The sequence below is a fragment of the Camellia sinensis genome, chromosome 2 (genome assembly GCF_055761805.1).
Source record: "Camellia sinensis isolate YWXY chromosome 2, ASM5576180v1, whole genome shotgun sequence".
In the NCBI taxonomy this organism is placed as follows: domain Eukaryota; kingdom Viridiplantae; phylum Streptophyta; class Magnoliopsida; order Ericales; family Theaceae; genus Camellia; species Camellia sinensis.
In genome coordinates, this window is record NC_138962.1 from 174,760,429 (window position 1) to 174,777,310 (window position 16,882).

Genomic DNA, 16,882 nt, shown 5'->3' on the forward strand with positions numbered 1-16,882 from the left:
ATTATCCAAAAATGAAATTCGTATGTGTTTATGTGACAATGTGCTGATGTGGAGTGAATTACGGTTGTCCATCGTATTAGGACGTGAGTGAATTAGCTTCAGCACATTTGTAAATGTGCTAATCTCTTTTGTTGCCTTCATTAGGATGTCAGGACGTGGACGTGGTGGTGGTAGGCGTGGTAGGCCTAGAAGGCATGAGGTGCCTTTACCGGATGAAATTTTGACACAGGAAGAAGAGGTTGGTTAAGCCAATGTGGCCAAACCAGTTAGTCAACAGGCCATGGGCACCTTAGCCTGCGAAATGGCCGGAGCATTGCTAGAATCTATGGATATTCTCAGAATTGAGAATCAAGTCTAGGCCTAAGTGGCTAAGGCAGGGCCGTCTTTCTTGAAGTGGGAGTTTTTTCGGTCAAATCCAGATGAGTTTGTGGGTGATCCTAAGGAGCCACTGAAAAGAGATGAGTGGTTAAAGTAGATAGTGAAAACGTTCGAGGTGCTTGGCATCGAGGACAACCAGTTGCGAGTGACATTGGCATCCTTCTAGCTTAAAGGAGATGCAAGTCAGTGGTGGAGTTATGTGCATGGGCTTATTGGTGTGACTTGGGAGGCTTTTGTCAGTGCCTTCTAAGATAATTTTTTGCGTCCTACAGTTGGGGAGAAGTTGAGAGATCAATTCGCCAAGCTTGTGCAATTGAACACTCCAGTGGCTGAGTTTGAGACCACATTTACCAGCCTATCGTTTGCACGGGAACTCGTGGCAGTTGAGGAGCACCGTTGTCTAGAGTTCGAGAAGAGGTTGAGGCATTACTTATACTGCAAAAAATTTGAAGTGTTTTCTAATTATAAAAACTTGAAGTACTTATTCTCTCAAAAAAATTTAAATATATGCCAAAAGAGATGGATGGAGTTTATGGAAGGCTATGACTGTGAATTACATTACCATCCGGGAAAAGTGAATGTTGTGGCTGATGTTTTACGTAGAAACTCCATTAGTATTGTCGTGAGTATTTCCATCCAAGAGTGAGAGATACACGGGGATACAAATGAGTTTGACTTATGGCTTTGTGATTCAGATGAGGGTGTTACCTTGTTCACTATGATTGCTCAATCTACCCTAGTTAGTAAAGTTTTGGAAGGTCAACAACAAGATGTGGAAACTGACACTATCCAGGAGACGATTCCAAATGAGTAACAAGAAATGAGCATGACTAGCTATTCAAACCTTAGTGTGAGATATGCCAACAAACTTAGGAGCATGACTAGCTATTCTAACCTTAGGAGCATGACTAACACAAACTTCAGTTAATATCAATTTTACACTAAAACTTTCAAAATTTTGATCAATTTGGCTTCTGTCATTACATTCCGTCTACAATTGGACGGATTGTGCTAACATGGCACCAAAGTTCATTTGGAATTTCATTTTACCCCTCAAACTATACCTTAAAAATCAATTTGCTCCCAAATATAAAAATTTTAAAAAAAATTAAATATTTAATAAATAATTTTTTATCTCAATAATGAAAAAATTAAATTTTAAATAATATATACTTTGTTAAAAAAATAATAAAAAAATATAAAAAATTTCATTTAGAATTATCTTGAGATTATAAAACATGAGTACTTCGATAAATATGTCGTACCCGTATTGGGCACTTGTCAAATTTTGAAATTGTAATGCCCCAAAAGGAAGAGAAAAAAAGAGAGAAAGAGAGAGAATAAGTCCATAATAACATTAATAAAATTTCTTGACTATCTCTTTCCCATTGAACTATTTCAGTGATTACATCATGTGTTTGTTTACATCTATCAACAAAATAATACTAGTTCAAAAGATAAGAGATAATGTAAAAGAAGAGCCAAAAAGGTGAAAGATCTTTTCAAGAAGTGTCCTTGAATGCACAAAAATGGAAGTCTAAATTCTTAAACAAGAATAGCCCGAGGCTTAACAAAAAATATCAAAAGAGAGCTTCCGTGCCCTATTCAAAAATTCTTTCCTACGCCAATCATTTAGGTGGCGCTTCTACATCGTTTCCAAAAAGATGGTTAGTTTTGGGGTGAGCTATAGTACTCAGTACGAAATACATTTAACAAGTTATATAGATAATTGAGGTGCATATGATCATGCCATACACTTGTGAGGATAAAATTCAGATTTTCTCTTTTAAAACCAAAAAAGTTCAATGTATGATTCCAATTTAAACACTTTTCCACAACGACGGGGCAGTAAATATTCTATGGCGTCCCAAGCGAGAGCCATGAAACCAAAAATACATATATAGATTTGTATACAAAAAATATTCCCACATTTTCCAACTCTAATAACGGCGGGATGATGGACACCTAAAACCTTTCCCTCTCCACTTTGGCCGACTCCTAAAACGGTGGCTTGTGGACACCCAAAAACCTTTCCTACATTTGCTGACCCTATAAACAACAGGCTCATGGACACCCAAAAACATTTCCTACATTCGTCCAGCGATATGCGCAGACAGGGCAAGTGGGCACCTTGACTCCCTGCGCGGGTACTTGTAGACACCCCATTTGTGACGGCCCTTACGACTTGGACGCCATCGCTTGCACACCCGATGATGAGTGTATATGCTTGTCAAGTGCTCAAAGTCCTCAGCGGTATGCCACAGCTTTGAGCCTTTCAAACCATGCACCCCTGTTGCCTTTGTTTTGAACCCAAAACCTTGGATCTTCAAGCCTACAACCTCTGGTGGCCTGCCAGCCACTCTATGGGCTGCCAGCCATCGCTTCTGGTTTCTGGCCACTGTTGTGGCCTACCGGCCACTAGTGATGGTCTGCCGACCACCAATGTCTTTTGCAGATATTTTGTGACAACAGTGCCAACTGTTTGCACAGATGCTTACATTTGCTCCCACATGTATGGCTAGATGTTTTTGAGGGAGGCTCATGTTTTTCTATATATAGAGGGCCTCCCCTCTTGCCATGCGGTTAGAAAATTTTTTGAGCAAAATTTTTCCTTTCTCTTTACAATTCTCTCTCTCTAGCAAATTTCTACACTTTAGCCTATACACTCTTCACCTTTGCCTATACACTCTTAACCAAACCTCTCTATCTTTGAGCTAAGGTGTCTTTAAGCCTTGTTTGAGCTCTTGTGGGTTTGTTTTGTGTGGTTTTATTGCTTGAAAGTGATCTCCTCTTCAAGAGGTATAAAGGCTTTGCCTCTTTACTTGCTTTATTTACTCTTTTTCCTACTGTCTTCCAACTATTTTTGAGTTGTAAAACTCTTATTTTTAGGCTAAAGCTTGGGTTTTAATGCCAATAAACGTTGAGGGGTGGTTCACCTTTCTTTACACCTTGTTCTTAAGGCCTTTACCCTTGTGTTTCCCACCTTTACACTAGCTTTTTTTGAGCTTTTAAACACTGATTTTTAGAGTTATTTCAGTGGCTAAAATCATGTTTTGAAGTCCAAAATTAGAGGGGTTAGCCTTCCCTCCTTGTGTTTTGTTTACTAGCTAGCAAGCTCTATGTTTTAGCTTATTATTCTAGCTATTTTTGTCTTAATTCCAGCATGTTTTAGGACTTTTTTAGCACTATTTTTAAGTGTTTGTTACATTTGAGCTTTGTTTTGCATGCATATAGTGTAATTGTCGGTACTTTAATGACAAAATCACTTCGTCTCCAATAGTGAAATTTTCGTCACCAAATTGATCCGTGACGAAATAATTTCGTCACCACGTTCGTCCCCAATTCGTCGTCACTAAAAGTACCCGGTGACGAAAATTTATTTTGTCACCTATTATTGGCATTTGGTGACGAAATATTTCGTCACTAAATGTTAAATATTTTGTCATCTATAATATCCATTTCGTCACCAAAATTAAATAAAATTTTATTATATTTATTTTGGATGACAAAATATTTCGTCATTAAAAATAGTGATAAAGTTTTTAGTAACGAAAATATCGTCACCAAAAGATGAAAAAAAAGACCCTTCAGTGACGAAAACTTTTTGTCAAGAAATATTTTAAATTTAGTGATGAAATAGTGAATATGTGTGACAAAATTATTTGTTGGGATTAGAAAGTTTTAGTGTCAATTTTTTTCGTCACCAATAATAAATAATTTTTAAAAATTGAGGGGAGGGTTATATTTGCAATTTATATATTTTTTTCAATAAACAATACCTGTACATTTTAATAATCTATTAAATAAAATATTTAATACAAATCAATATAAAATTAACTTGTTCATTATCATAAAACAACCCAAGCAAAATACATGTCTCATAGTATCAAGAAATTAATATATAACATCCAAATTATAACATCTATTTTAGTAAAATCAAAAACTACAACACAATCAAAATAACTTGTGCATTTTAATAACCTGCTGAATATAATATCCATTACAAATCATTACAAAAACCTGTTCATTTGGTAATATCAACAAAAACCTGTTCATTTTAATCTATTCAATAAAATATCAACAAAAAGATAAGATCCATCACAATATAATCATAGCCCACAACAACATAGTCAAAATACATGTTTGGTAATATCAACAAAAATACAACTACACTGTGATGGATGTGTCTGGTAATATCAACAAAAAACTCTTGCTATGCAGGTTACCAAATTTGTTCATCTCCAATCTGCCATTTAAAAAAGAAAAAAGAAAAAAAAGACAACAACAAAAGGTTAAGGTAACCATTCACTAAATATGTTAATATGCAACCTATAAGAGAAAAAAATAAAAATTTCAAAGTAAATTTTAAACCAAATTTTTACCGTGCTTGTTCCGTAAATTTTTACAACTTACATTAGTTCCTCCCAAGGTGTTCATAATATTTCTTGGCCTTTTAACGACTATTTCAAGATTTTACTCCCTAACGGCCTATTTTCAAGCCTAAATGTTTTCCAACCGAGAGTCCTATGATTGTTCTGTAAGTTTTCACAACTTATGTTGATTCCTCCCAAAGTGTTCGTGATAATTTCTGATAATCTCAAGGTGTTTGTGATGTTTTTCGGGCCTTTAGATGCATACTTCACTATTTTCCCGGGACCTTGTGCCTAAATATCAAAAGTAGTTTTTTATTCTACCCTAGTTAAAGAAGAAATGTTCTACTAAATTAACATATAAACATAATATACTAACCAAGAAGCTTGTTCATCAGAATCTGAACTTTCCCCATTCTCAAAATTTCCCGTGATACCTTTCTGCGTCAAACACTCTATGATACTTTGTATCTTCTTGCTTTGTTTCTTCTCTGACTTTTGAAACCTTGCAATTTGTTCATTTTGCTGTGCTATTTGCATCTCAAGGCGTTGAACATAGTCACTATTTTCAGCAGGTACAACAGTAGTCTTCATAGAAGAAGAAGGCCTCAAGCCGAGTCCTTTCACATAACCTGACCTTGGCTTAAGCACCTTAACTGACAACTCCTCTTGGCTTAAAGGGATCACACCAGTCTGCGAGAGGTGTTCGGCTTGCGCCTTTATCATGTTGTCCTGTTAATTTAAAATAAATCGAACAATTATTAGTTATTCTACCCTACAAAGCAAATAAATAATTTTATCAAAATTAATATGCATTGCCTTGTACATACATAATTAGCTTGGCTCTCCGACGAAATCCATTCATGTGTGTTCGAATTATAGTGGATGGACTTGTAAAACTTTGCCAAATCAGGAACTTCTCCATTTGCAATTATCTGATTCATTTGTTTTTGAATGTTATTTCAAATATTTAAATAACAAAGCCTACTAATCTGATAAAATAAAATAGCAGAACACACCGAGCTGTGCACCCTAACCGGGATTGATTTTGATCCACATCTATGTTTTGTTTTCATTTGCATCCTATTATTCACATTAGTTAGTGATTGTTCCTACACGATTGAAACACCAATAAAAACAACAAAACTTAACATTAGTAAGAAGAAAATTAATTTTTGACAATTAACATAAAACATTATACCATGAATTCTTTACTATTCCACTTCTTGTCAATTAGAAATGTCCATTGATTGAGAGTAACACTTTTAGGTGGGTGGCTTCTCGCATACTCCTCCCCTCTTGCATCCTTAAGTTGCTTGTATTGTTTGTGCAACCTATAGGTGAAGCTACTCAATCGCCGACCAAACTGTGTGTTTAAAGTCCTTGCTACATCACTCGGATTGCCTTGTAGATCAAACTGATCCTACAAAATCAAATCATTTTTTTTATAAGTTAAATAACCTAAATTTCAGACAAGCAGCAATGAGCCTGATTAAACAACAAAGAAAAAAAGATTGCATCAACAGATGTGTTAACAGTTGCAATTTAATTCCTAGATATGCAGGCATTATATATTGTAACAGTTGCAACAGATGTGTTAACAGAGGAATATGATGTCCATGTTTTTCTAGGCAGTCTACAGGAACCTAAAAATTCAATGTCAAGCTTTGACATGAAATGTCCTACATGTCTTTCTAGGCATTATATATTGTAATGAAAAACATTAACAGCAAGAATATGTGAATCATAAGTGTATACTATTGTAAATATTGCTTTTTACTGTGAAGATATTGCCAAGACCTTCCTAAATACATAGTTATAGTTGCATTCTTACTAATCGTTAAATTCGTTCCAAAACTAGAAGTCTTTGATATGCTACCATGTAATATCTTGTTTAGCAGCAAGTTCTTGTAATCACCCTAACAAAGAGAGTATTTCTTTCACACAATAATTACCATGTAATTTCAATTTCAATTTCAATTTCAATTTCAATTTTCATGTGTCATGCCTCTTTTACTTGACAATAATTACCTCCAAGCGTTGGATCATCGGCTTCTTATCAGCATCGTGAACCTTATTCCACCTACAAATGCTCAAGTCTGGTAATTGCGTTCGAACCTCTATGCCAATCTTGGAGGCCAACTTAGAGGCTTGATCTCCCACTGGCGCACGGAAATGTTCAGGTACAGGAACCAACATCTTTCCATTTTTCTGGACAATGCGTTGGGTTTGTATGCCGCGTGTTGGACCACGACCACGTCTGTCATGTGATGTTGTAAGGACATAATGTTAATTGAGTTAATAAGTAAACAAATGCAAGTTAGACCTTAAATTAAATATAAACAACTTTGCAAACTTACCAACACTACTAGATGCAGTCACCTCATGCACAGGTTGCACATTATGAGGTGGTAAGGGTTGGGTACCAATCTCTTGACGTGGGGGATCCATCCCTTCTTCTAGGGTGGGAGTTAATGGCCTCGAATAAGGCTGTAAACGTAACCCCGGTAGCATCTCTTGTTCCTGAAATAACATAATCGAATAGTAAAGAAGATATTTAACACAGTTAAAATATATTTTAAAAAAGATATGATGTTTAAGATATATGAAGAAGATATTTAAATAGTAAATGATATGTTCACACACAAATATAAAATAATGTATATAATACCTTGCGATAAAAGGAACCCAATGACTCGTTATCACTATCGTTCTCACTCCCTGATGGATTATACTCATCATCATCATCTACCTCAACCCTAATTCCCTTTTCCTTTGCATTTGCACATTTGGGCTGAACCACACTCATCAAAGAATTTGTAATATTCTTCACTCCAAGATTGTTCATTACCTCATAGTTCTTCTTGATTCGCTTATTTCTTTGTTTCTCATATTCTGTTAGCTTCTTAGTTCTCAAATCACCTGGTTTCAGCCATTGTCTTTTTCCTTTGACCATTTTCTACAACTATATAACATAATTCAACTTTAATTGGAAAATATAGACAATATAATTATTCACCATTAAATAAAAGAAGAAAAACATAATCCCAAACATAATCCCAATGTTTCGAATTGTAATGCATATATTTTAACTCCAAATATTTCATAACAAGGAAGTTCCAATCCCTTGAATTAATATTTCACGCAAAAATTTTAAATCATATTGTAGAGTAGTGAAGGTTTCCATGGAAAAAAAATCAAGACAAGAGATCCTCTTCTTAAAAGAGGTGATGTTCCTGTATTGCATATATTTTAAATCCAATTAGGATTGATGATCATTGATGCTTAACATAATTATGTCTTGCATTAATCATATATTACATTTGATTTTCTAATTCCTGGATGGACAGTTTCACTATGTTTGCCCAAATGCTTTGATGCTTGTGGTGATGATGGCCTATTGAGGAATTTTAACATCACTGGCACATCTCTGGATTTACATATCATATACTTAGACAAATCAAAGTTTTTCCTGTTCAGACATGCTATTCTTCACTTGTATACAATCCTTATTCGTTTTCTGTTTTCGGACTGCAGAGATAAAATTGAATTGGAATTGGACTTCAAGAGACATTGGGAAGAGTTCCGTTCGTCAAGTTCTGAAAAGGTAAGCTGTGATTATTTTGCTTTGCTTTCTAGTTTTTTTTTTTTTTTTTTTTGGGTATACAATTTACTGTATAAAAGTATTATTTTTTAGCTTTTTGGGTATACAATCTACTTTATAAAAGTATTATTTTTTAGAATTTTTTTTTATTAGGTTTTGAAATTCTTACAGTTAATGGTGTTTTTTTTGGGTCCATGCAGGCAAAAGAAACGGCCTTGAATATGACTGTAGATGTTTTTTGTAGATTAGTAAAGCAGCATACTAATGTAGCTCAGTTACTTACCATGTATGAAAACCTCTCTCCTTTTCTAATTTGTTGTGTCAATTTTGAAATATTTATGCAATTTACTTAAATGTGAAGATATGTTCCTTGCTATGTGTACGGTTTTTTCTTCTGCTTATGTAGATATTTATGCATTTCTATTTTTTAAATTGGTGGATTGTTATTTGTCCCCTTCTTTTCTTGTTATGAATGACTCCCTTGCTGCTGTTAGTACTAATAAGTGTTTTGTTCTCTCACATACCTGCAATTTGAATTTATGAAGCTGAAAATATGACAGACATATAATCATGGGAGACACGTAATTCATTCACTTACAGAATTATTGAAATACTTTGTATATTATCTTTGGTTTTCTATATCAAATGCATCATTACATACATAAAACTTATTATCAAAAGAACTTGTATATGTCTTTTTGAGAATGTTTTTGGCCCTGTCATGTAATATATATTGTGTCTAAATGCCTCTAAAGTCATCGACATAGAGTATTTGGCTTAACAGTCTCAGAATTAAGTAGAATGGAATTGGCTTATGGATAATTTCATTGGCCTTGAAATGCCCTATAATAGTATATTGTATTTTATATATATGCATGGATGTAAAATATTTCTGCTGAGGCAGGATCAAATTACATATTGTTTTAAGCTTCATATTCTTACATTCCTCAGTAACTTCTCTGTGGAGCCCACATTTGTCAAACTTATGTTGAAGTATTTGGTCCTTGTTTTTCACATCATGTTTGTTAATCAGCAATTAGTGGCCACACAATCCATATGGTCTTTTTTACTTCCTAACATTTCATGGCTATAATTTGGAGTTTTATATGGATGAGATATCTCTCAATCTCCAATCAAATTGGAATTTGGTGAGCATGATGAGAATGAAAGAAACACGCAACTCATTGTGGATTTTATAAATAAAATAGAGCAGGATACATATATATATATATATATTATATGTATAACAATATAATGTATACAGAACACAGAGTAGCAAAAGAAAAGAGAGAAAGAGAGAGCATCGAGAGAAAAGAGCAATGAGAGAGAGAGAGATTAACAGATCAGCGGCAGTGAGAAGAGGAGATGAGATCGGCAAGGGAAGGAGAGGCTAGATCGGCACAGCAGCGAGGGGCGGTGAGGAGAGGAGAAGCTAACAAATCAGCGGCGGTGAGGAGAGGGTGACGGCAGTGAGCAGAGTGAGCCGATCGGCGATGAATCTGTGTCTGAATCGATGAGGAGAGTGAGCAGCGGTGTCGCCTCTGTGTGTGTGTGTGTGTGTGTGTGTGTGTGTGTGAAATAGGTTTGAACCGATAGATTATTGTGGGTGTTTGAGGCGCCAAAACATTTTTTTTCCCCCCTAAATATTTAGTAACTAAATTATTTATTAGTGGCAAAATTATTTCTTTGATGCCAAAACATTTTTTTTCCCCCCTAAATATTTAGTAACTAAATTATTTATTAGTAGCAAAATTATTTCTTTGGTGCCAAAACATTTTTTTCCCCCCTAAATATTTAGTAACTAAATTATTTATTAGTGGCAAAATTATTTCTTTGGTGCCAAAACATTTTTTTTTCCCCCTAAATATTTAGTAACTAAATTATTTATTGGTGACAAAATTATTTCTTCACCAAAGATAGAAATATTGGCCACAAAAATCGTTTTGTCACTAAATAATATTAAAATATTAAAAATTATTGGTGACAAAAATATATTCGTCATTAATAATTTTATAATTAGTGACCAATTTTTTCGTCACTAAAAGTCTCAAAAGTTTGGCACCCTCCGAAAATATTAGCGGGAAAATATTTGGTGACAAAAAAAAATTATAAATAATGACGAAAAATAATTTCGTCACCTAATTTTTTTATTATGATTTAGATTGGTGACGAAATTTTATTTTTGCCTCCAAAAATGGTACATTTGGAGACGAAATATGATTTTTGTCATTAAAAGATACGTTTATCGTGACAAAAAAAATTTCGTCATTAGTTTTCGTCTCTAAAGACTATTTTTGTTGTAGTGTCATAAGTTTGGTGTTTTAGGCCTTAGACACCATCTTATTTGAGTTGATTGCATTTATTTATGGCTTTCCATACTTGTGATCACTTTTAATCACCTCTACAACCTCCCTCCTTTCTTGGCTTTTGTTTTTCTTTGAAAGTGGTTTCAAACTACTTGTTTGTTTAAGCATGAGATTGAGATGTCATACTTAATGGTTTAATCTCTTTGGGGGTTCATTACCAATGGCATGATGCCTCTTTCATGCCTAAAACAACAATTGGTTTGAGCCCTCTTTCCATTAGAGGACTTAAACTCACCATTGGACTCAATAAATTAAAGGATGGTTGGTAATTAAAATGAAGTAATTAAAATGGGGTTAACATGGTGCAAGATAATAATTGGTTTTGTGTTCAGTCGGACGTTAATTGAACACATGGAAGCTTAAGGGATTTCATACTCATTAGTGATGAAATAGCTCAAGTTTCCAAGGTCACCATTTCCCTTGATCAATTCATGAAAGGGAGGAGGTTTGAGTCTTGTTTTGTTGCATTTATTGAACTTGCACATTTTGATTCATAAGCCATCATGCAATGAAATTGCTTGAGTGTGTGGTTTGTAGACCAAGTTTTGTCCCCCCTTTGAGTTGTTTGATAATAAGAAGGGGTGAGTTATGCAGACAACCCTTGAGAATACCCTGTGTGTAACGTCCTCAAAATAATACATAAAACCCAACATTCTTGACATGCACAATATAAGAGAAATAAACATCTTTCTATTTATCAGAGTAGTTCTTACAAAAGTATTACAGGTTGACAACAAAAGTAAACGCCCTATGGGCTTATAACTTTTCAAGCCAACACTTGGTTACAAGAAAGGAGTACTAACTCATATACATATTGAGCCCTTAGCTTGGATTTACATGTAATACATCAAAGGAAAACAAAACAACCAAAAAGTCTGTTTGCCTCTAGCCTCCCAAGCTATGTCCTTTGAGGTGGCATGCTAGCTGTACCTGAAAATGGTGTCCCATATAGGGTGAGCCACAGCTCAGTAGAAATATACTAAACCAACTATAAACAATGACTAAAATTACAACATTCGATAGATGGTCCACACTTATATTCCCACTTATAACACATTACAGTTTCATGACATTCAGATCCATGTTACATTTCATTTCCCACTTCTTTTTCAACTTTGAGTTTGAAAACAAGGCCCAGAGCCTAGCCAAATAACTTAATGAGATTATGACTCATCATTAAAACACTTTTGAAATTCATGATGGATACACATTTTGGTGCTGTCTCAATAACACATAAACCACTTCCATACTTCACGAAGAATACACATTTTGGTGCTGTATCAATATAACATAGAAATACTTCTATACTTCACAATTGATAACGATATACATTTTAGTGCTATATCAAACCAATTCAAACACTTTCATAATCCACACTTGATACACATTGTAGTGCTGTATCAATGTCACACAAAATCCGGTTTGGAGGTCCATCCCCTATCTTCCCCTAAACAGTGGAGTACATCTCCTATCTCCTCCTACACACAATGTATATAAACAAAGATCATATACATAATCAATCAATACATAAAGTTAATGTATTATTCCAACCGCTATATTTGATAGCATACTCAATCGATTAGTTTTAGTTTGCCTAATCATCATGCATTGTCTACAACAATCAAGACTATCCTCCACCGATAGCCCAAAGCAGTTATTTCTAAACAGAAAATAAATGCACAAAATGGATAAAATAGCAACATTTTAACTAGGTGAGTGATAAATGATCCAATTACACCCTTTAATCACATACGTTCCCAATTTCAATATTCTAAATTCAACTTCTCATTTCTCAAAATTAATTTCACAAATTAATTCATCAATGTAATTAGGGCATTTCCCATAATTAATAAAACAACCCTAAGGTTCCATTTCTATCAATAACCCAACATTTACCTCAATTCTCCATGCTAAACATGCATATAGGTTTATATAAGTAAAACTTTTTCTTTGTAAAATTACATAAAGGCCCAAACTTTCTCAAAATTACTCAACAACCCCCAACATGTCGAAATGCTAAAATTTAAAGACAAAGCTCATAAAAAGGAGTAGGATATCCCTACCTCGAAACTAGAGCTCAAACGGGGAAGTTGAAGAAAACCAAAATGCTCCAAACTCCAAGATCCACGGATCAAAACGAAGCCCTCGACGATCCACACACTTTTTACAAAGGCCTAAGGGAAGGGGGACACTCTAATTAGATCAAACCCTAGAGAGAAGGGAGATCCTAGAGAGAGAGGCTCTCAAAAACGATTTTGGGAAAGTAAGAGAGAGAAAGGAAATGTAAAAAGTGATTTAAAATTACCCAGCGGATGACTCATATACGTATGACCCGCTCAAGCGGAGAATAGAACGCTCGAGCGTCAAGCACAAAAATCTGGATCTGCTCGAGCGCAAGAAGGCCCGCTTGAGCTCTAAGAAACAATAGCAAAACACATCCGCTCGAACGCGAAGAACCAGTCTGCTCGAGCGTAGATTTTCATCTCTTAGAACTTTTTAGAAAAAAAGAACTACCCGCTCGAACTCCAACAAGCCCGCTCGAGCGCGACCCGCTCAAGCGCCAACAAGCCCGCTCAAGCGTAGAAAACACACCTGCAGAAGTTTTGCAGGGGCACGAAATACTAGAGGGGTGTAAACCACGCTCGAGCGCAAGAAGGCCCGCTCGAGCGGACAACCCAAAAACCAAACTCCGCTCGAGCTCAGAAGGATCCGCTCGAGCGTAACACCAAAAACCTGGGCAACTACACTTTAGACCAAAACTCAACCTACCTGTTCAGAACACGCCCAACACATCCTATAACTCGAATACAAAGTACGAAAGGATATAAACAAGATATAAACAACTGCTAACATCCACGGAACCAAGTCCGGATCACTGTACAACAAGGGATAAAACCCGAAATCGCTATACTGTGCATGCTCTGTTTGTTCTTTGTTGCAGCAAGATGAACCCTGCAGTAGTGGCCGACAGACCACTTTTCATGGCCGGTAGGCCACCTTGAGTGGCCAGTAGGCCCTCACTCTTAGCCAGCCGGCCACCTCTACAAAATCCAGCAGTGTGTTTTTTGAGCAAAACAAAGCTATTCTGGAGGTAGACAAAAGTGTAAGTGTTCTTTTGTGCAATAGAGACCTTCTGGAAGCAAAACAGTGGCCTTTTCGGGTGAAAACTGAGCACATGCATGGGCATTCCTTGCATACCGAGCTTGTTTAGTTTAAATATTTAGCTTAAATATTTGTTATAATTAATTAGTTGTAGCTAGTTAATTTTGTAAAGTGATGTAATTATTTTAATTAGCTATATTAGTTAATTAATTAGTTCATTTGTTGTTGTAATAATTATTTAATTAGTTAAGTAGTTTAGCTAATTATTTATTTGTTCTTGTTATAATAGCTAGGTAATTAGCTTAGCTTTAATTAGTTAGCTAGTTAGTTCATTTGGACTCTCCTTCACGAGAGCATAATGTTGTAATAACGTGTATGTCTTCCAACCCCACGTCTTTCTCCCTTTTATTTGATAGCTTATGATGGTTAGTTTAGGGCATCATGTTTAAGTTAGCATATCTCATACCTTGCATCCACTTGTATTGCATGCACCGAGGTTCGGTTCATCATTCTAACTTGCATTGTTATTGATTATGCTTCTTTGAATACGTGCTTAGACTGCATGCTATCAAATTGATTCATATGCTATGCTAAGAAGCCGAGCCTGTTTAGATTGCATATCGCATATGTTGCATTAGTCATATTGCATAATTAGGAATCATGTATTTTTCTAACTTATTTCTCTTTTTGGCTTGGAGTACTAGGTGAGCCTTTACTCGCTTTAATATATTGCATTTGCATGTTGATGTTGCCATGTTTAGCATGCTTGCCATGAGGCTAATTGCTTAAGTGCTATAAATTGTTTTGAATGCCTGTGAATGAAGGCTAGTTGTTTGAATTGGAATAATTTGAGTAATATTCATATGCAATCACTTTTTCAAGTGGTACATATTCGAAACAATTTTCAAAAACAAACATGAATCAAGTGTTCCAATTCTTGCAAATTAGTCTATACTTGTATGTGTGTGTACATCACATAGTAATGCTAGCCTAATAATCAGAACAAGAGCATATAAATGTAAATAAGATTCATATTATGATTAGTAGAGGCTGATCTTTGATCGGGCGAGCAGGGGTGCTCAAATCATAACCTTCCCCTCTCATACCTTAGTTCCCGAGCCAAGATAATCTCAGTGATGATAGACACGTGGCCTTTTGGCATGAGTAATGGGTTTTCGAAATTTCTCAAAAATATTTAGGTGGCGACTCTGTATCTGGCAAAGTAGTCCATTTTTTGGCAATTTGATTCAAAATCAATTTTCCAAAAGATTTGTCAGATTTAGACTCTTTGGTGTTTATCTATTTCACATTGCACTTGTGACATCAGATTCAGAACTACGGGAGGCCGATACTGTAGGGCTTATTCGTCTTCTGAAAGGGGGCGCGAAAAGTCGAGCTACAGTACCAAATACAACCGCAACCCATTATCAAAACTCGCCTCAACTCCTCGAACTTATATGTTATTTATCCCCTTTTGACATTTCCAAAACATCCACAAGATTGTTAAATCGCATGAGAAAATTATAATGAACATGATGCATGAGTTTTCAAATCCAATTTCCTTAAGATTTGTTCAACTCACAACAACATTTAATTGTGTCAACAATAAAGGTTTTCTCCAATCCCACCATTTTCCACAATCTCAATAATCATCTACATTAATACATATATCTAAGAAAATTTAAGAATCCCATGTCTTAACACCATTTCCATAATTATTCACCCAATTTCAAGATTTAAGAGTTAATTTGGCCAAACCCATTATTAAATTAAATTTGAAAATTAGGGTTTTTAGAAAAATTGGGGCTTTTCTCCCATTAGCATATAAAAGTCAATATTCATTCGCAACATAAAGAATCAACAAGAAATTTTTACAATCTTTCTCAAAATTGTTAGATACAAGCTCCCATTAACACTACAAACCACTTTAATTTAACAAAACATCTTATACCATATTATACCTAAGAAATTACCACATATATATATATATATATATCAAATGAAAAATATAACGAGTTAAAAGTAGCCCTACCTCAAGATTGAAGGCAAATGGTGAATACCCAACTTCAAGCTTCAAGAAATGAGAGAACGATCGCTGGGACTTTTAGTCTAGGCTTGTTCTTCAACCCTCTTTGAAGATCTAAGGTGGATCTTGGTAGAAATTAAGAGAAATCCAGTGTTTAGGGCTAGGGTTTCGGAGGAAGAGTGCTAGACAGAGACAAGAGTTGGAAAAAATGAGAAAAATGAGTGTTTGATCGAATTTTAAGTGAGCTGTCCCGACCAAGCCGCTCGAGCAAACTATTCACCACTCGAGCAATGAACGCAAGGTTTTAGAAGTTTTGTAGAGCTATAGTGAAAATACTAGGAGTCTGAATTTTGCACTCAAGCAACCACTCTATTGCATAAGCGATCTCGCTTGCAAATATGCAAGATATTGGGAGCTGCACGTCTTCTCTCGAGCGATCGAGCGACCAAATGACCGCTCAAGCGGTCACCCAAAACCAACTATTACAACCTACCCTCCTTAAAGAATTTTTTCCCCGAAATTTTGTAATTTCTGCCAAAACAACTCCAACAACTTCCAAGGATGATGAATACTACAATAACAGTAACTCCAATCCTCACAACATTGCCCATTGGAAACCAAATTGAGGTCAAAATTCTCATCAAGATATGAAAGTTTAAGGGTATGTTTGGTTTGGTTTTGAGAGAGTAGTTTTTAAAAATTGTTTTGGGAAAAGAGTTTAGAAATTTGTTTAGTTTGTTTGGTTGTGTATTTTGAAAGTAGTTTTGGAGCTTGTGAGTTTGGAATGATTTGATATTTTGTTGTAATTGAATAGATGTATGTGAGAGAAAAAGTGATTGAGAAGGGGAGAGGAGAGAGAAAAAGTGATTGATTGATGTGTAATAGGGAGAAAGTGATTTTGGAAATTGTTTTGGAAAAATTACAAACCAAACAAGTTTTTTAGAAAAAAAAATTGCAAAATCATTCTACAAAACCAAACCAAACATACCCTAAGTCTTTAAGGAATTCAAAATTTTACATTACTCCGTTCCATAAA

At 35.2% G+C, this 16,882-nt stretch overlaps 1 protein-coding gene across 1 annotated transcript; it reads right to left on the minus strand.

Annotated features, from left to right (window-relative positions):
• Positions 1-5,094: 5,094 nt before the first annotated feature.
• LOC145819747 (uncharacterized) lies at positions 5,095-5,980 on the minus strand. Its single transcript, XM_082913622.1, has 4 exons — positions 5,950-5,980; positions 5,768-5,860; positions 5,579-5,683; positions 5,095-5,480 (listed from the first exon to the last, which is right to left on the minus strand). Exons 1-4 carry the CDS (start codon positions 5,950-5,952, stop codon positions 5,097-5,099), a joined length of 585 nt encoding a protein of 194 aa, XP_082769748.1. The 5' UTR covers positions 5,953-5,980; the 3' UTR covers positions 5,095-5,096.
• Between the last annotated feature and the right edge of the window lie 10,902 nt (positions 5,981-16,882).